This window comes from Sebastes umbrosus, chromosome 5 (genome assembly GCF_015220745.1).
Source record: "Sebastes umbrosus isolate fSebUmb1 chromosome 5, fSebUmb1.pri, whole genome shotgun sequence".
Classification (NCBI taxonomy): Eukaryota; Metazoa; Chordata; class Actinopteri; order Perciformes; family Sebastidae; genus Sebastes; species Sebastes umbrosus.
Window position 1 is genome coordinate 10693110 of NC_051273.1, and position 20873 is coordinate 10713982.

The window sequence follows — 20873 nt, forward strand, 5'->3', positions numbered from 1 at the left end:
TTGACCTGATTTGGTTTTGGATCTTGGTAAAGTAAAACAACCTGCAGCAGCATGCCTTGTGGAATAATTGTGTGTATCTGTACTAAAGGATAGTTTTTTGTAAAAAATAAATGGAGTCTTTGTTGTTATAACATTCTTAATGAAAACCATCAATGAATACAGCAATCTATTTCTCACTTAAAACCAAGAGACATTTATGCATTTTATGGAATCAATTCTATTTCATATCACCTGAATCTGGCCTTTATGTTGTTTGGTAAATGTAAAATTATATGTTGGAGTTGTTACATGATCAATAATGTGATTTTGTAAGATGGAAGAATGATATTTGTATGTTATTTTTTACTTATATCAAGTTCACTGCACTTCAAATAGATGATAAAACAAGCAGAAATAATTTTCATGATCTTTATTGTACAATTATTATTATTATTATTTGTGTACGGGAGGAAACCGGTGTACCCGGGGAAAACCCATGCATGCACGGAGAGAATATGCAAACTCTACACAGACAGAGAGGCAGAGCCAGGACCGATCACCAGTCCTTCCTCTGTGCGGCTACAGTACTGATCACTGTGCCACCGTGCAGCCCTCAAACCATCTGTGAATAAGTAGGAATTGTGGAATTTGGAGTGGCAGAAAATACCAGCAAATAGCTAATTCCCTCTCACACTGCATTGTAGACATCCATGTATCTCTTCTGATCGACATGGAGCCTCAAGCAGTGTCCTTTCACCTGCCAGGGAGGAGGTTCGCTGGGAGGAAGTATGGTGAATGCTCACGGTACACCACACCTCTCCCCAGCAGGTTCGTATGGTGAACACTCACGGTACACCACACTTCTCCCCAGCAGGTTCGTTCACCTGGCAGGGAGGAGGTTCTCTGGGAGGAAGTATGTTGAACACTCATGGTACACCACACTTCTCCCCAGCAGGTTCCTTCACCTGGCAGGGAGGAGGTTCGCTGGGAAAAAGTATGGTGAACGCTCACGGTACACCACACCTCTCCCCAGCACCCACCCACCCACCCTTTGTCTACACCAGCACAGGTGTTCCAGCCAGCCATTTGCTAATATTTTTATGACTGCAAATTCCACAACACAAAGTTAAATTAAGCCTATCTATTCACAGATGGTTGGTTGTTGGAACAAATACATTCTCACCTGCCTTTGCACCAAGCCAAGAAGACGGTGTTTGTTCCAACATGGTCCTATATAGGAGCAAACACCATCTTCTATACGGTCCCATATAGGAGCAAACACCATCTTCTATATGATCCCAAGGACCCTGAAATTGTACACGCAAGTGTAGTCAGGATTTCCCCAGTTGCTCTCGACTTTCAGCTTCACATGGCTGAAGACACCTTCTTCCTGATCCTGAGAGATAGAGAAATGAACCGACAGAGTTAGTTGAGCACAAACTGAGAGGATGGGAAATAAGGGATGTAATGAGTAACCTACAATGAGGACAGACGAACTGTAATTATTATGATATATTAGCTTGTGGGTGAAATTTAAAAAATGCATGTGCATGTGTTTCATTGCATGATGTAATACTCACAGACAGTTTGAAATCCTGCACTGACTCGCCGTTCTGATCATAAAGAAAGTTTCCTAGTAGGGTACCTTCATCCTCTTTAGTCTTCATGCCCTGCAAGAGAGAAAGATAGAGATCCAGTTGAACACCTTGTTGTTCTCCGTGTATGTGACATTGAAATACACAGGACGTCTGCAGTGTAACAATTTTAAATTTCTGACTTACATAGACAGCAAACATTTTTGGGGCGCTCGAGATGTTGCCAGTTGGCGACACGGTCTTTGAAATGTGACCCAGTGTCACATGGCTGATGGTCACTTTCTGGGACAGGGCTATGACTAAATGTCCACGCTCACCATGAAATGGCCAGCAGCGTCCGACCATGATTGGTCCTCCCTGAAGAATGAAAGAGTATAAAAAAAGAGTTTAGATGGTATGAGGTATAACAAAATAGACAGTAAAACAATCCAAACCATTAGATGATATTACCAAACCGCATAGCCATGTGTTTTGTGTGTGTAGTTCCTAGTTCCTACCTGAGTCACGATACTTGGGTCTGCAGCTGGTCTCCAAGAAGGTATCAGGAATTTCCAGAAACGAATGAAAAGAGATGGTTTTGTGCTTTGGTATGTTTTTGAGGATAATTGAGCTAAAACACGGGCCCCTGCACACAAAAAATACACACAAAGAAAGTGAGAAAAGGATCTCAAAACTAAAAATAACATGTTCGAATTACAATCTGACAGATGAAAATGATGAGGGGGATTTAGATGTCTCACCTTGCGACTCCAGAGCAACGTTGGGCATAGAGTGCCATGGTGGCAGCTCGTTGATCCTCCTTAACTTCAGCAGCTCATCCTGCAGCATTCTCACCTGCTGCTCCAGCCCTTCAGTTCTGCTCAAGACCTGTAAGTGACATCATTGTGTGTTTCAACATGTGTACAGGTGAGAACATATTTGGGCTGTGATTGTGTTTTATAGGTGCACATTAAGAATAAAAAGAAGAAAAGAGAAAGCCAAGCTGCTTTTAAGGGTCATACGGTCGTATCCAGCTTGGTTGGTGGGACAGGTAACGGTAAGGGTCCTGAGTCCAGAGAGGTGCTGTTCATGTAGAGAGCCGGGGAGAAGTTTACAATTCCTGATGGATTAAGAGAAACAAAGTATTGGAGAAACTGGTCAGTGATGTTTTATTCAAAAGACAGACACTCTACAGTATAAAACGCACAGGCTGATGAACAAGATATGACTGTTTGTAGAAGGAGAGATCGCTTACCAAGACACACGGGCAGCATGTAGAACAGCCAGCGAATAACGATGTTCCAGCTGGCCCTGGTGGCCCCGCTGGCCTCGTTGGCCCCGCTGGCCTCTTTGGCCTCAGGTACAGACCTAACGGTTTTCTTGGTGGTGTCTCTTTGGCTGTCTGGAGCAAACTTCTTAGGTCTTCTGAATGTATTTTATAATGAAAATGAGAAAAGAGTGAGAGCTTTGAAGATGTATAATGAAGAAGTTATGACTGTTAAACACATACTGTACATAGCCTGTGTAGGCTACAGAACATATACAAGCATGACTGTGGCACACAAACACAAACACACACACACAAACTTCAGCTTACCTGTAAGTCTCCTTGTAGGAATTGACTGGTTCTCCTTGAAGGTTGTAGTATCCTGCGACGTCCAGTCTAGAGCTTCTACGTAACATGACTGTAAACCAAACAAGAGAGGTGGTCAGTCACTCACTGACACAAGTTATGTCATACACTTTGACTTTTCTAACTACAATACTTCTACTATTAGAAGCAACTCAGTGCATGTCAAGAGTTTTGTGTTTTTAGGTGTCAGACACACAGGAGCCAAAAAAAACACTGCGTCAGAGATGTGTGGATTCAACTAGAGCCATTTTTGAGGTTGTAGTTTGTGTTGGATGAGCCTTTTAACCATCTTCTCTTCTATGTGAATATAGACTGATTTTATTTTCAACACAAGTAACTTTTTCTTTAATATTTATGATATAAATAATTATATTTATCCTCTTTTATTACTTCTCTCAATGTCAGTTTTTGAATAAGTATAAATTCAATCAGTGCACCATTACTGCCTAACCCAGTTGAATACAGGCTTATAGGAACTACCCACCTGTGCATGAAAGTCATTAAACAAAACTATTTGACCTAACATCAAGTTGAAAATATTGTTTTGTTTTTTTGCACAATTAGAAACTTTGCAGTTATATTAGGAAATGTACAAAAGGGAATTCTTGAAAGGTGTTTCTAATATTTTGTCAAACTGCATTGGACAAAATTATTAGAAACACTCTCTCACACAGTCTGAATATTAATCTTTCAAAGGTAGGATTAATCACGTTACATACTAATATGTTCTGACAGAAACCATAGAGGTATTGCTACTCTACTTACTGAGTGTGTGTTTCACAGATCTGTGAGAGAAACAATGATTTACTGAGCGTCTCCAGATAGCTTGCTGTGAGAGAACAAGTGAAGAATCAGGCAGTCCTAATCTCACTGAATTCCACAGCGGCTGTGATACGTCAGAGAATTCTAGAATGACATCCTAAAACGTCAGAGAATTCTAGAATGACATCCTAAACGTAGAACATAGAACGCGCCCCGGTAGCTAGGCAACCATCACTCTCACTATGATGAATAATAATAATAACTAGAAAATTTCACAAGAAATTTTGACCAGTGTGCCTGGTGCTGGGGGGGTTCTGAGGACCATAGTGAGGTTATGATAGGCCCAATAAAGTCCCAAGTCTCGTGACCCGTTTAAACTTTGAATCATTTTTCTACGTTAAAGTATGGCGACTCTGTATGGCCCTAAAGACGAGTGTTTTTGAGCTCTCTTCACTCATTCCTATGGAGCAAAGAAATCACGCTTTGCGGGAGGAGTAGCGCGGCAAAAACCGCAAGAAGAGGAATAGTAAGACTTTGTTAGACCACAGCAGTAACGTTATATACATTGAGAAGAACTTATGGCTTTATTACATACTGTTCTAGCCTAGATATTTATATTCACAGCAACAGTAACAGGAAATTTACATGTTTTAATAAAGTTCAACCTTAACATGATAATCTGTGAGGCTGAATTGTACAGCTAGCTAGATACACAGTTAACATGAGACTCACCTCAAACAGAAGTAAGAGAGGCAGGAGGAGACGGTATTTAAGTGAAGGCCACAAAACAAAGAGCCAATCAAAGTTCTTTAATTGGAGAAGTGTCATCAGATTCGTCAGGTTGGTTGCTGGGGCCCCCCTGACCCCTAGCAACAGGTTACACATTGGTTCATCTGCCCAATGACAGTGAGTTTACATGTGAAATCAAAACAACGTACATTAACACTGTTACTAAAGGAGACACCCCACGTGATCAGCCACACTGGCGGGAAACATTAGTGCAAAACTCAAGTTCGTCATGCTATAAAAACTGCAGCGTCAAAGACGTTTACTTGTTCAGAGATCTTCTATCGATTTGTTAGAGAAGAGGACTCACTCCTGGGGGAAAAAACTGAATTTAACTGAACAAACTGAATATCTATCTTTTGATGCTGTGAATGAAGGGTTTATTCTGACCAAAACCTGAGTTTGTGAATTTGGTTAATTAGGGCCCGAGCACGAAAGTGCCAGGACCCAACGGTGTCCTGGCACGAAGTGCAAGGAACCTATTGTTTTTGTCGGTATTATTATTTTTCTGCTGCAAGAACGCGTTTTTGACGACCTTAGCCATCCCCAAAACTCACCAAAATTGGAACATGCGTCGGGAGTGGCGAAAATTGCAATGTTCTGTAGTGATTGGGAACGGGCGTCGCCAGCGGGCTCTATAGCGCCCCCTAACGCGTCGAAATCTAAAGTTGATCCGATATTCATGAAATTTGGTATGCATATCCCACTCATCATTTGAAACATATTCCTCATTGGATTTCATTAGCTCCGCCCACCCAGAAGTCGGCCATATTGGATTTCATGTCATTTTTAGCGTTTTATAGGCCGCGTACTTTAACGAACTCCTCCTACAGATTTGATCTGATCGACTTGAAATTTGGTCAGGACCATCTTAAGACCTTGAAGATGAAAAGTTATTAAAATGATGAGTGTTCACTTAACGACCGGACCGTAGCGTGGCGGCCATTTTGAGCCATTCGCCATGAAACAGGCAGTTATTGTAACTCAACTGTACATAGTCCGATCTGCCCCAAATCTCTCAGGTATGATGGTGGTCCAGTACTGATGACATGTATATGAAAAATTATACTCATAGCCCCGCCCCAAGACGTTAGCCCCGCCCCCTTTCATAACTCATGATCCGTTTGTCGTAGAGTCTTGTGGGAGGTGTCATATCGCTCAGCAGAGAGTGCCTGTTTCATTGGTGAAAGTTATGCCCGCCCCCTACACATTAGCCACGCCCCCCTTCTAACTCGTGAACCGCTTGTCGTAGAGCCTTGCAGCAGGCGTCGTGGCGCTCGTCAGAGTTTCGGCTTCACGGTGCCTGGCCGCGTCGGTCGCCGTCCCGCCAGCATCCCCGACGCGCAAGTAGGGGCGAGGGCCCGTTCATCGCTGCTTGCAGCTTTAATTTAATTTTGTTTCAGTTTAGTTTGAATGAACCGTGTTTTCAAGGAAACATGTCTGTTTGACATGGAGTCTCATAGCTTTAAGGAGAGCATAACTATGTTTTGTATGTTAATATATTATAATATAAAAATAATTGTCTAAATCCCGGTTGATTTTATTCATTTTTAATAGGCCACACACACACACACACACAGGGAGGTTGTTGCAAAAGTGGAAGCTGATATATAATGATTATATGCTCCACCTGTAACTGGAAATTTCCATGTAAAATAAAGACATTTAAATTTTCTTCAAATCTACAGTGGATCATTTTTGATCCACTTTTTTAAAAATGTTTTATTTTTGATTGAATGTCTCTTTGTAACAACATCATAATACAGTAGTAGGCTATATTGGTTATTTGTGTAAAGAAAGGTGTGTTTGTGTGACATGATTACCGTAAATGACCTAATGTTGTCCTCTGCTGCAGAGTCATGACAGCAGCAGTGTAGGGTGAGGTTGCTGCTGTCATCCTGCGCCTTGCATCATACAACACAGATGATGAGTCAACAGAGGGCCGGGCAACCCTGGAGCAGGAGAGCAGGCTGGTAAACACACTGTCAGAGGATTAAACAAGCAGATTTAATGTTACACTAAAGACTATCAAGTACTGTTTGAGGAGACAAAGCTGCAGAAACAACTGCAATTTCAGACGTCTACTTCCTAAAAACTCCTGCAGGAAACTTACTGATTCATTTCTTTGTTTCTTTATCAAGCAGCCTGTGAAACAGTGCGAGTAGGAAGTGAAGTTAACTGAAGCGATGAATGCGGACATGGAGGAGCAGGAAGACGAGCTGCTCGCCTTCCACAGTATCTTTGGTTCGGAGGAGTTCGTCCGGGATGAGACGAAGTCTGCCGGAGAAATCCGAGTATCCGTCGAGCTGCCTGCAGACTTCACTGTAGTTCTCAAAGAAGGTAAATAAGCTAAACTAGAGAAACACTATATGTGTTGTTATTGACATGAACAGAAGGGTGTAGAGATTATAACTGCATGTTTACTACTGTACAAAATATGTCCCTCAATTTGCTTTGCATAGGAAACTAAATGAGTCATACTGTACACACTTTAATAATAGGCTACTCTATCAAAAAGTAAGCACAACTACAAGCCAAGTATACCTTTCTGTAGGCCTATAAACATGCAGAAGCAGTTTTCAAGTTTTATGCACCATATATTTGGAACAAGCTCCCAGAAACCTGCAGGATCAGATCCAACTCTGAGTTCTTTTAAATCAAAGCTTAAAACTTTCCTGTTTGCTGCTGCCTTTTATTAAACCAGATAATGATCTTATACTGCACTAGAGCTTTTACTCTTGTGTGTTATATTCTATTTTAGCTTCTATCCTAGCTTTTATTTTTAGCTTGTTTTTATTTTATAATCTTTAATTTTTTTATAACTGTTTTAATTATGTCTCAATGTTCTTTTGCACTTTGTCACAATGTTCTTAAATGTTTATGTAAAGCACTTTGAATTGCCCTGTTGCTGAAATGTGCTATAGAAAATAAAGCTGCCTTGCCTTGCCTATAAGGCAAGAATACTGAATTAAGTAATAATTAGTTAATTATACTTTTCTTAAGTATATCTCGATCAAAAGATTAAGTACAAGTGGGCCTAAAAGCCAAGTATACTTAGACTTTTCTGTATACGTGTCAGTATAAGCCAAGTTTACTTACACTTTTCTGTATACTTGTCAATATGAGCCAAGTAAACTTATGTATACTTTTGTTAAGTAGTAGTTAAGTATCTCTGATAAGTAAATAAAAAGTAAACTGAAAGTATGCACTCTTATTTTAAGTTGAAACGAAGTATACTAGTAGCACTTATTTTTGGTAAGGGATTATATGGTCCTTTCTATAAACAAAATCATTTTGGAACAATTTTATTACAAATTATAATAATAATTTGAAGAAATCAAACTAAATAATAAATAAATAATTTTCAAAAACATTTTACGAATGTCCAAACAAGGAAAACGTTAACAGTCAATACTGAAATAAAGTGTAATGTCTGGATAAGTTCAGTGTCCACACCAGGCTGTGTAAAAGCATGAGAAATAATGTGGAAACCAGGAATGTTTCGTTAAGTATTGAGTATTTAACATGTGTAATGTACTTTGGTCATGTTGTCTTATTGTTTTCTTTCCCCCCCTGAGGTGAAACGCTGAGGCAGTATGAGATATCATTCCTTCCACCTCTGCTTCTGACTTTTGAGCTCCCTGAGGACTACCCATCCTCCTCCCCTCCCTCCTTCACCCTCACCTGCAGCTGGCTCACACACACACAGGTAATAATCAGTAGAAGCCATGTGAGTCAATTAAAACATATTGTTCACATTTACAACCTGACAGGGTCACAGAGAAAAAGAGGGAGGGATGAATGCAGATTGCAGAGGGTCAATAAAGATTACATCAGTCTATTTGTCTTCACCTCCCACAGCTCTCTGCGCTGGGTGCTCAGCTCACCGATCTCTATCAGGCCACCGGGGGTGCTGTGGTGCTCTTCTCCTGGGTACAGTTTCTTAAAGAAGATGCCCTCGGGTTCCTGGACATCCATTCTCTGCTGGAGCTCCCATCTGATGAACACAGCACCCATTACGACAGGCAGGACTCATTAAATGCTGCACCAAAGAATAATCAACACACTCCAAAGTCCACAGATAACCAAAGCTGTGATGTCTCAGATCCATGTAAACCGGACGTCTCTGCACCATCATTGGAGGTTGGGCATCCGATAGTGATTCCTGCTGATGGCCAAGGTCCTTCAACGTCAGACTGGAGCAGCACAGACTCTCAGGGAGCAGTCTTCTTAAATGAAGGGGATGTTTCAGCCTCATTATTACCTCCTTCTAGCTCCTCAGACCCACTGGATCTAAGCGAACAAGGAGCTGCTTCTCAGCCGGTCCACCCCAGAGAATCCCCTCAGAATGAAGACCAAACGCTCTCAGGTCTCTCCCTGACTCCGTCACAAACCCTCCTGTCACAGCTCTTGATCTATAACGAGGCTCAGAAACAGAGAGCGTTTGCCACCACGGTGTTCGACTGTGGCGTGTGTTTTGTGGGCTGGCTCGGTTCGGACAGTGTGAAGTTGCCCGAGTGTGGCCACATCTTCTGCCGGGCCTGTCTCGCCGAGTTCTGCAAAGTCCAGATAACAGACGGGAATGTCAAGGGCGTCACCTGTCCTGAGCCAGACTGCCCTGCCACCCCTACACCTGCACAGGTACAGTCCTGACCCGTCTGTCTGTTCTCTCTGCCAACCACACTACAGTTTTGAGGCTTTAGGATGCTAAAGCCTATGCTCGAACTGTGCTGAAAGAAGTACTTAGATCTTTTACCTAAAGGAATATTTCACCCACAAAACGACCATTTGTATATCAGTTACTCAGCCGCCCGTGTTACATTGAATTTTTGAAGTCTTGATGAATTGAAGTAAACACTTTGGACTTGCATGGACTCGTAGCGTGAGACTGTTAATGTTGTCATTTATGAAGTGTTTTAAATAGTTTAGTCCAAAAGTGTTTTAGCAAAGATGCTTCTGTTTGGGAAGTACTGAACATACGACTGGATAAATCAGTATTGGATTATCCTGCACAAGTTGTGTGCAAGATTGTAAACGGATGTTTTGATATACAATAGTTTTGCCGTTGTTAAACGCTGCCCCCTTTTACTTAAATTCATCATGACCGTTCACCACGGAGTCGTGCAAAAAAAACTAAGTTTTCTTCAAGAATTCAAGGTAAGACGGGGTGAATAATTGATACACAAATGATCATTTTGAGGGAGAAGTATTCCTTTAAGTAAAAGTAGCAATACTACAATTTGAAAATGCATTTCAAGTAAAAGTCCTACTTTCAAAATTTGACTTAAGAGTACAGAAGTGTTACTTAAAAGTACTTAAAGCATCAAAAGTAAAAGTGCTCAATATGCAAAATGGAGTTTATATTATTACGTTATATTCTTACTGATGCATTAACATATAAGTAGTCTTTTAATGCTGCAGGTGTTTGAACTGGAGCGCATTTTAGCTACTTTTTATAAAGTGTTGGACATTTTCATCTAGAACAAATAATGCATCATATTTTTGTAAGATGATATGTTTCGTATAATTATTTAAAATCTGTATGTAACTAGTTAACTCTAGCTGCTCATATAAATGTCATGAGTGTAGTGAAATGTAGAGTTAAAAAATAATTTTCCTCTAGTAAAAGTATAAGGTAGCATAAAACAGAACGCTAAAGTACCACAAAATTGTACCTAAGTACAGTACTTGAATTACGTTCCGCCACTGGAGATGTGGATGTGAACTCTGGTGGACAGACTATGTAATAGCAATACTTTTCTTATATCTCTGCATCCACACCTTTGGCATTTCTGACATGTAATTTCTTGTTACTTCTGCACATATGCAGATATACACCAAGACCAATATATCTGCAATAAGCTAATATCAACCAATATATTAGTATTGCTCAACTAAACACACTACTATTTATTATCAAAATGGAATCATTTGCGTTTTGATTTAGATTAACAGACTTGTCTTTCTGCCCTGTTTGGTAGGTGAGGCGTCTGGTCGGGGAGGAGCTGTTCAGCCGCTATGATCGTCTCCTGCTACAGTTAACTCTGGACAGCATGGGTGGTGTGTTTCCCTCATATTCTTGTTAAACTATCCAAAGCCTTTATACGTCAGAATGACCAGACATAAGAATATAGCAATTTCTCTGAAGAATTTCTTTTCACTGTTCACTACATAGGAGTGTATTCAAATATGGCTTTTGAATTGTGTCATTTCAAGCATGTGATTTTATTGTGACAAGACAGGAAAAAAGACATTTTAGCTCCTTCTTGTTAATAAAAAACTAATTTAATTTCACACTGAATTCCTGGAGGAGTCTCTGCTCATGTCTCTTCTTTCCTCCCCTCCTCGTAGATGTGGTGTACTGTCCTCGGCGTTCCTGCGGTACGGCCGTCATCGTGGAGAAATCCAGCAACGCTGCCCTGTGCTCGGTGTGTGCCTTTGCCTTCTGTGTTTTCTGTAAGAAGACCTACCATGGAACAAGTGACTGTCAGACAAAGAGGAGCACGAAGATACAGGAAGCACAAGAAGCCAATGCAGACCTGCCACAGTCTAAAGGTACACAAGCATATACAGTATGTATGTATGTGTGTGTGTGTGTCTAAATATGTATTTTTGTGTATATTTAATTTGTAACAAAACTTTTTGTATGTGTTATATGCAAACTTCTTGAACGGAGGGGTACTTAGTTGGTTGCAATCTGCAACCACACCACTAGATGTCGCCAAATCCTACACACCGAACCTTTAAGTGGCATGAAAAGAAAAGACTCAAGTAAAGTACAAGTACCTCATATTTGTACTTAAGTACAGTACTTGAGTAAATGCGCTTAGTTGCATTCCACCACTGGTTTGTGTGGATGAAGATGTTGCTGTATGTGAAGTTCTGTGATGCTGTGTGTGTCTCAGAGGGGTTGATGGCACTGTGGGACGACTATTCCGGTGGCAGCAAGGAGAGGCGGCGCCTCCTGGAGAGCAGATACGGCCGCTATATAATGCGGCGCACCGTGGAGGATTATCTGAGTTCAGACTGGGTGGACTCAAATAGCAAGCACTGTCCTCACTGCTTCTGCAGAATAGAGGTAATCAGTTATTCACCACTTATTTGCATCATGAGCAAAGACAAACATGTGTTTACAGACGCACTGTAAAGTTCTGACTGGTGTAGACCACTATATCTTTGCTGATGCACATTTTGTTGTGTTCTGTGTTGCAGAAGAACGGAGGATGTAACCACATGACGTGCTCTCAGTGTGGACAGCGGTTCTGCTGGGCCTGCCTCGACAGATTCGCAATGGGTCGTATAGGCCACCACGTTGACAGTCCGTGCCCTCTCTACACAGCCTAGTGCTGCAGCTACCTTTACTGCCAGCCATGGAGGGAATGGAGTAAACAAATGTTGCACATGGTATGCTGTGTTCAAATTGGTTTGAATATCAAGTGCACTTTTAACAAATACTTGACAATGCATATAAATGCTGACTTTAAGAAAAAAATGCAAACAAACAATAATAATGTGGAGCATGTTGCCATCATCTCATCTCAACACGGTTCAAATCTGTCAATGGTGGAAGAAGTACTCAGATCTTTTACTTAAGTAAAAGTAGCAATACCACAGTGTAAAAATACTTATTGTAAAAGTACTTATTATGCAGAATAGCTGATTTCAGAATAATATACTGTATGGATTATAATATGTGATGCATTAATGTTTAAGCATCAATAATGTTGCAGCTGGTTAAGGTGGAGCTACTGTCAACTACTTTATATATTGCTGGGTGGCTTAATTCATAATAATACATAATAATTTATTAGTCGATTTATAATTTATATTTTGTAACTGATGTTGTCAGATAAATGTAGTGGAGTAAAAAGTACCATATTGGCTTCCAAAATATAGTGAAGTAGAAGTATAAAGAAACATAAAGTTGGTAAAGTACAAGTACCTCAAAACTGTACTTTTGTAAAATGATTGAGTAAGTACTTAGTTACTTTCCACCACTGGAATGTGTACACTATAAACATTATAGGATAAATGGTGTTTTTCTGCAGACGGGCCAACAAAGTAATTCAGTCACAGTTCATACAAAAATGCCTTAAAACATACAAATGTTAACTAAATATTAAACATGTTAATATCACTGATTTCTACTGAAGCTTTACAGGCATTCACTAAAGCACACCATGTGTCAAAACCAGTAGAGGGCGATAAATAACAAGAATGTCAAAACAGTTTGGGAACACAAGTAACTTTACAAGAGATCCCTTTTGGTTATATCAAGAAAAAATGCTTTATCATTCAGTATTTAATAATCAAACAATGCATTAGTGAAAACTGTTATGTGACATGCATGTTTGCAGCTCTGGATGCAAAGATGAATAATCTATGAAAGGAAATCACCCAATGTGCCTTTTTTGAACCAAGAGTTTTGATTTTTTTTTTTAATCAATCTACCAATTATTAATTTGATTTATTGATTAATCATTTGGTTTATAAAAATCAGAAAACAGTAAAAAATACCCATCATGAGTTCTCAGAGCCCGTGGTGACGTCTTCAAATGTCTTATTTTGTCCGACCAACAGTCCAAAACCCAAATATATTCTGTTTACTGTCATATCACTCTAAGAAAACAAGCTGATATTCACATTTGAGAGGCTGAAACCAGTAAGTAATTACTTAAACGATCAATGGAATATCAACATTGTCGCTGTTTACTTTTTTGTTAATCAACTAATTGATAAAGCAAGGAGTCACTTTCTAAACCCTTTCAACCACCTGTAATGTACCGGTAGTTGTATTCCCAAAAATAATTTTATCTTACAGCATCTAATGAATTGTTCTACAAGAGTTTTGGTTGTGCAATAACTTTACTGCTCGAATGTTATGAAGCTATGAGACAAAAACTTTAAAATTGAAAAAGTATATTTTCAATAACGGGTACCCGTCAAGCGCAGGGCACTTGGCAAAGTTTCTGCAAGTTCTTTTTGCACTTTTGCAATTTGCACACTTCACTTTTATGCAGTAAAAGAGAATAGTTCTTTTATTTTTTATGTTAGTATTTATGTGTGTGTGTGTGTGTGTGTGTGTGTGACATTTGATTTTGGATTATTCTTTGTACTGTGTGGTTCATTCATGTTCTGCTGCTGGGATAAATAAAGTATCTATTGAAACTTTTTATATAAGCAAATGTCTTCCAAGTATGTAGCATCACAGTAACTTTTGAGCATATAATCAAAAGATTCATTATTATATGACGCAGTCATAGATATTAATTGCAATGACTGCTGGGAAATTTTTTAGCCTCAAACTCCTGATCTTTTAGCATTTTACATATTCAGACGCTATTCTTCAGAAATGCACAGTATATAGACATTTTAATGCCCTTCAAAGGGCTGCAGGTTGTTATTGGGTTTTGCATCTCCTCACTGATTGACTTCCTGTTTTTTAAACGTCTCCCTCCCTTCCTCTACTGTTTTGTCATAACAGTGGAACAAAGACCACTGTTGCATGTCCCCAGGCTGGAAATCTACAGCTGTCTTTCATATCAAGCCAAAAAATACTGGCCCTCTCTATTGCTGTCTCTCTTTGTGTCTGTGTGTTTCTGTGTCTCTTCCAGGAAAAATCCAGTTTCCACACAGGGGTCATCACTTCCTCAAAAATGTCTAAACAACTGTTTGCCTTACTGACCCACAGTCCTCTAGCAGGGCCTGGAGGACTGGAACTGGAGAAGTGGGCTTGTGTCTGTGGTAGTCAAGACTCTTACAAATGAAAAGAAAAGGCACTCAAAAAAAGAACAATATTAGGGAACAAAGCACATGCATCAATTATAACACCCTTAGAAAATACAAAGGGCTACTAAACTAAACTAAATATGACAAGTTAAAATGGGATTCAAAGCTAGAATGTGTTAATAGTACATAATACAAAGAGAGCTCCTTTTGCTTTCTGTGAATGTGTTGATAGACAATAAGTTTGAGTTGGTAGAGACCAAAAACAGCTAAAAGGAGAGTGAATATTAGATTTGCGATCACCAGGTGGCCAGAAATATGACTCTAAATGAATGATAACTAACTAACTATGAAGTTATTCATATCAGCTTAAAGCTGCAGTGGGTAGAACATTTCATTTTTATAAAACGGTCACTATATCCTGACAGTAGTGCACGAGACAGGTAATCTGAAAAAAATCATTTAACTGTGTACTCCGGTGCTCCTAATGGCATCTGCAAGCTTTCACAGAATAGGAAAACAACCAATCAGAGCCGAGCTGGAGCCCTGCCGTCTCTGGGCAGTTGTCAATCACTCATGGCTCAAACATACTAAAGTTTAAACCAGATACTATATGATGTGTTCACTGTAAGTGTGAGATAGATGCATGTTTAATGCGCGGTAAGAATGACTGTTCATCTACATCTAGCCATTGTTTTTCTTTATTTTGCATGGGTTGCTAATCTGATACTTTGATGTGTGTAATATTGATAAAGGCCAGTAGATGTCGCCATCTCACCACTAGGAGAGGCTGTCCGTCCATTCACCTGCTTCATGGTGGAGTTTCTCAGAAGAATGACAACCCAGAGCAGGCAACCTCATTAAAAAAACAATAGTTTTAACTATATTCAAGGTGAATTTGGTATTAGAAAGGCACACATTGTTGAAGGAGATTGTTACTCAAAAGCTAGGGATATACTTTGAGTCATTTGTTCAGTAGAAAACTGTTGAATATTAGCAGGTACCCCTCATTAAAAACATTTGTTTTACCTCTGTTCAAGGTGTCTGCTGCCCTTATTTGGTTCACCTGGCCAACATATCCTGACAGGGAGATGTAAGATCTGACTCAAGAAAACCGCAGTGAATCACTTCGGCCCGACCAGATAGGTGTCAGACTAATACTGTATAAATAATAATAAAATAAATGATGGCTCAATAACCTTGAAATAGTTTTGTTAGACAAATAGCACAATAACAATTAGAAGATATGATAAGTGATATTAAGCTAATTAAAATGTTTTAATAATTAGGGATCAAGTGAGGAGTTGCCAGTAGACGTTACTGTAGTTGTGGCCCTCCCACTCTCCATGTTATGTGTTGTTGAGTGATTTATCAGTTTATTGTTAGTGTTGAATAATGTTCTTTTTCCCTATTAAAAAAATAAATAAAATATATATATATATATATATATATAATATAATTATAGAGACTATATAGAGAGAGATTATAGAGACTTGTGGGTACCCATAGAACCCATTTTCATTCACATATCTTGAGTTCAAAGGTCAAGGAACCCCCTCTGAAAATGGCCATGTCAGTTTGGAGCATTATTTAGCCCCCTTTCTAGCTAGTATGTCATGGTTGGTACCAATGGATTCCTTAGTTTTTTTAGTTTCATATAATGCCAGTATCTCCACTCTAGCTTTCAAACTAATCTCGATACAACCTAAAAATCGCAAGTTGCGCCTGTATAAATGCAAAGAATTATGTCTGAAATCCATTTAGCTGCTTCAGTTTTCTGGTGTATTGAATGCTGGCCATCGTTAATGCTATTAGTGACACCTGTGCTTTCCTTGCACGGACAATCAGACAGTGAGATACTTTCATTACTACTCATTACTCGATGTCTCTGCAAATTCGTCCTTACACCAGTTACATAAACTAGATGTAAAGGTGCATTCAGACAGCCGCCTTTCTTTCAAATAGATATACTGAAAAATAAAGTATGGTTGAGCAACTGCATGGACTATTTCTGTCCATAGATTTGTTCAGATGCTGATTTTATTGGATAGTTTAAGAAAAAAAGAGTTAACAAATCAGAACCAAAGACTGATGAAAGCTCAGAGTGGTGGTTTGTTTGTTCAATCAGCTCTATAGGAAGAGTTCATATTGATGTGTGAGTGAAGGAGAGGACTGTCAATCATCTACTTGAACTGTCTGTTAGAAGCAAATGCTCACTGAGTCTTTCTGGACCACAATGACAGATGCAAAATTGTGAGCTGGCGTTGCATATTTAAACACGTATGGATTGTATTGTGGTCTGTTTATTTGCTATAGTTTCATTCAGTGCTTAGAACTGAATAAAACATGTGCTGTAACCAGCAGCAATGCACCTGCAGCATTTGAGGTCATGAATTGTGCATAAGAGTTATTAATATCAAAGTGCAAAAATACCATGTAACATGAAGTATTAATAGCAATTCATGTGCATGAATCAATTTTAAAATATATCCCCTGATAAGAGACCCTTTATGAACAGAGGATTTTGGAGGTGAAGCTTTTATCCAGCAGCTTTGTGACTAAATATGTTGTACTTCTCACATTGCTGGTTTGAGTTGGAAACAGGTCTATTTTGCCCAACACTTAACACATAACTAGCATTAGTATCTATGTACGTTCATTTGTACTGCACTGAGTAACACGAAAGTTGGACAGACAGACAGCTAATGTGCCAGTACTCCATACTGTTGAGTACTGGCCCAATTCTAGCTGATTTTCATAGTTACAATCTGTTCATAAGGTTTGTGAGATATCCTGCTGACAGGCAAACAAACAAACTACCAGGGGCATAACAACAACAGCTTTCTTGGCAGAAGTCATTTCAAGAATAACGAGTAAAGCTTTGTTATCAGTGCATTGGAAACTAGGCTATGGAGAGCCAATAACGGCATCAGCTAACAGAGCGGTTGTTTCCCCCCGGAGCGGTATGAGCTGAGAACACATGAGACATACTTTCACTGTAATAATCATCGACTCAAGCTTGGTTATTAATATCATCTGCACGTTTATTCATCTGTCAGAAAACACACACACACACACAGCCTCAAAATCAGTGTATCAGTCGTCCAGGCATCCAGTCAGTCGGTCAGTCAGTCAGTCAGTCAGTCAGTGGTATATTGGCAACATTGTTCAGAGGCACTGAAAGTGTGCTGAGGTTTTCACAGAGAGTACAGGAGTATATATATACTGTCCTACTGGGGGGCACTGCTAGGAGGTTTTGGGGCCCCTGATAGTGGATGGAGCTGAGGGGTCCTGAATTCTGTCAGTGTAAAAGACTGACTCAGTCTGCAGACCAGGATACATGGGCTGTCATGCGAGGCAAGCATAACCTATTCTATATGTTGAAGAGCTGAAGTGGATATCACATTCAGTAGTATATGCAGGACAGTTTTAAAGGAATAGTGTGGCATTTTGGGAAATACTCTATTCTCTTTCTGACCGAGAGCTAGATGAGGAGATACCACTCTGTGCAAAGTATGTGAGAAGTATGGAGGTAGAGCCAGGAGGTGATTAGCTTAGCTTAGCATAAAGACTGGAAGCAGGGGGAAACAGCTAGCCTAGCTCTCTCTAAAGTTAAAGAAATCTGCCTAGCAGCGTCTTTAAATCTTAACACATTGCAGCTTGTTTGTTTAGTCCAAATACAAACAGAAATGTAAAAACTACCATTTGTGGTTTGTGATAAAAAATCCTTAAATCCATGTTGACTTTATTAGTTATTCCATAAGCTTTAGGCAGTATCCCAAAGAATTCTTTTCAACAGTTTTGGCCTCTTTTCAGAGAACTTTAAGAACCTGACGTCCATCTTGGCCTAATATTTGTGCATGAGGAGGTTGAAGAGGTTTCTTCTTGACCTTGGAAGCAAATTTTCTGTGACAAAAGAAAAACTCAAGGTTCACTTACTTAGCTTTTCTTAAAGCTTTTGGCTGAAAGCTTATCACAGCTAAAAATGAACCTCCACGGTCATATGTGGTTTAATGGGGAGTTACGTGCCGTAATCATTTCTCTGCGAACAAAAACTGGGATCATTTTTAAAACAATCCAAGGTCCGTCATCTCTTTGTTTTGTCAAAATCAGACCAGTGGTGTCTAATTTCGTTGAAGTAACGGTTTGTATGATTTGTACTGAATTTGTACCAACGCTAGATTATAGGTTACAGATTATATTGTTTTCTTTCCTACTTAACCTCACAGTGTTGCCCATCTGCCCTGGTCTGATCAGTCCAACAGTGCAACACATGGATAAACACAGAGAATTACAAATATGATAGTTTCACATCCATAACAGCTTCAACTTCTCACCTTGTAAACATTAGGATACAAATTACTGAGAGGCAAATAATGACAATGGTAGCAAAGTCTTCACTTGAACTAAACAACATGTGGTAGCATACTTCTCTTTATAAGTGTCTTTTTATGTTCAGTGCAAAGTCATGATTCTTTCCAAATGCCCTTTTGTAGATTCAGCACAGCATACAGACATTTCCAACCAACCAGTCATGTAAAACCTCAGAAAAAAACATTCTTGAAAAGCATCCTCACTGTCACATTTTTCTCTCAATAGTAGAAACAGTTTTTACAGTATGACTTTACTCATGCACAAAATAAACCAGATATAATTTATACAGTGCAACACTTCTCTGTCATTTACACTGAAGTTCAACTTATACGTTATGGTGCTGAAACACATCAGCGTTCAGATAACAGCATTGGTTAATAACAGTGAAACCAATAATTATCAGTATAATATAGTTACCAGCTGCTACAGTCTCTAACACAGCTAGAACAAAACAAACAGAAACAGTACCCCGGGTATTTCAGCGTATTACCAGAGCAAACGAAAACTAAACAGCCTTTCTAGAAGCATTAATGCCATCTAATTAATTTCAGTGAACACAGAGCAAATAAAATGCAAATTGTCAAAATATTAAACCCGTTAACAGTTAACTGCCGTACGTAGATGCCTTTGTTTACCACAGTGGTTTCTTGATTTTGTTGGCTTTCGACTGCTTAAAACGTTTGTGCAACCAATCACGATCCTTAAATGCAAAATGGTGTTTAACTGCAACAATATCCATCCAAAAATAGCCTTAAAAAAGGCAGTTTACCGGTGGTTTGGCATGTTTTAGCCCATTAACTACAAATGGATGTCATTTCATGCTATTTAAATTCTTTTCAATTAGAGCCTCCTTGTTTCGAGATTTTCTTGAACAAAGTGAAAATACCATTAGAGTCGTTTCCTTTGAAACTCTTTGGATGAAATGTTAATTGCCGTAAAATCTTGTAATTTTATTCTTGAGTAAGTCCTCTTGTGGCATCCTTCAGTGTCCTGACTCATATAGTGGAGGGCCAGTGATTCTTTTTGCTGTGGTAATTTTAATATCGTCAGAAAAAGCAGAAGAAAATGCCTTCATAGATTAGAGCAGTGGTTCCCAACCCGGTGTCACAAGATGATTTAAGGGATAAAAAAAGAAAAATCACACACAAAATCATGTTGGTTTTTTACAACCTTTCGCAAAGTTTTTTTAAATCCTGTAATACTGAACACTGGCGGATGCATGGCTGAATTAACCTGATAACGGACCCTAGGGCAGACATTTGCTGTTGTTGGGCCCCCACTTCCCTGCCTCTGTACAGTAAATTGTGTATGTATCCTGTCACCTCCAAGTTCCCATTAAGCACAGTGCAATCAGCAGACAATACATGGTAGCTTCAGTATTGAAACCAACCACTGATATGCTGGAATGATACCACCCGGCGAGCGCTCTGGTTTCCACATGGTTATAGTTGCACGCCACCTAACCACAACATGGTTAGGATATGGCCAGGGACCTTTGTTACACATCATAGGGCTGGGCGATATGGACAAAATGTTGAATCACGATAAAGGTAATTTCTAGGACTGTCAATCGATTAAAATATTTAATCACGATTAATTGTGCATATTTTATCTGTTCAAAATGTACCTTAAAGGAAGATTTATCAAGTATTTAATACTCTTATCAACATGGGAGTGGGCAAATATGCTGCTTTATGCAAATGTATGTATATATTTATTATTGGAAATCAATTAACAACACAAAACAATGACAAATATTGTCCAGAAACCCTCACAGGTACTGCATTTAGCATTCAAAAAATATGCTCAAATCATAACATGGCAAACTGCAGCCTAACAGGCAACAACAGCTGTCAGTGTGTCAGTGTGTTGACTTGACTATGACTTGCCCAAAACTGCATAAAGTGGGCATGTGTGTAAAGGGGAGACTCGTGGGTACCCATAGAACCCATTTTCATTCACAAATCTGGAGGTCAGAGGTCAAGGGACCCCTTTGAAAATGGCCATGACAGTTTTTCCTCACCAAAATTTAGCGCAAG

The 20873-nt window shown here is 39.4% G+C and overlaps 2 protein-coding genes across 4 annotated transcripts; one reads left to right on the forward strand and one right to left on the reverse strand.

Moving 5' to 3' along the window:
* Positions 1-199: 199 nt before the first annotated feature.
* LOC119488225 (SUN domain-containing protein 1-like) lies at positions 200-4065 on the reverse strand. 2 transcript variants are annotated; one of them, XM_037769671.1, is made up of 10 exons: positions 3952-4065; positions 3463-3483; positions 3151-3238; positions 2809-2978; positions 2576-2673; positions 2315-2441; positions 2072-2199; positions 1761-1931; positions 1560-1649; positions 200-1375 (listed from the first exon to the last, which is right to left on the reverse strand). In XM_037769671.1, exons 2-10 carry the CDS (start codon positions 3473-3475, stop codon positions 1268-1270), a joined length of 993 nt encoding a protein of 330 aa, XP_037625599.1. In that variant the 5' UTR covers positions 3476-3483; positions 3952-4065; the 3' UTR covers positions 200-1267. The 2 variants fall into 2 exon arrangements, with proteins under 2 accessions (XP_037625599.1, XP_037625602.1); XM_037769674.1 differs by having other exon boundaries at positions 3463-3480; positions 3952-3988.
* Positions 4066-4214: 149 nt separating this feature from the next.
* Positions 4215-12139, forward strand: LOC119488224 (E3 ubiquitin-protein ligase RNF14-like). 2 transcript variants are annotated; one of them, XM_037769669.1, is made up of 10 exons: positions 4215-4474; positions 4690-4854; positions 6590-6707; positions 6876-7074; positions 8313-8443; positions 8596-9375; positions 10716-10794; positions 11086-11289; positions 11640-11812; positions 11947-12139. In XM_037769669.1, exons 4-10 carry the CDS (start codon positions 6921-6923, stop codon positions 12076-12078), a joined length of 1653 nt encoding a protein of 550 aa, XP_037625597.1. In that variant the 5' UTR covers positions 4215-4474; positions 4690-4854; positions 6590-6707; positions 6876-6920; the 3' UTR covers positions 12079-12139. The 2 variants fall into 2 exon arrangements, with proteins under 2 accessions (XP_037625597.1, XP_037625598.1); XM_037769670.1 differs by having other exon boundaries at positions 6879-7074.
* The last annotated feature ends 8734 nt before the right edge of the window (positions 12140-20873 follow it).

Coding starts and splice junctions, on each gene's coding strand:
- LOC119488225 (XM_037769671.1), bottom strand. Junction 2,979..3,150: donor TCCTACAAGGAGACTTACAG/GTAAGCTGAAGT, acceptor AAATACATTCAG/AAGACCTAAGAAGTTTGCTC. Junction 1,932..2,071: donor ACCCAAGTATCGTGACTCAG/GTAGGAACTAGG, acceptor TTCATTCTTCAG/GGAGGACCAATCATGGTCGG.
- LOC119488224 (XM_037769669.1), top strand. CDS start 6,921: ATGAATGCGGACATGGAGGAGCAGGAAGACGAGCTGCTCGCCTTCCAC. Junction 11,290..11,639: donor AGACCTGCCACAGTCTAAAG/GTACACAAGCAT, acceptor TGTGTGTCTCAG/AGGGGTTGATGGCACTGTGG. Junction 11,813..11,946: donor ACTGCTTCTGCAGAATAGAG/GTAATCAGTTAT, acceptor TCTGTGTTGCAG/AAGAACGGAGGATGTAACCA.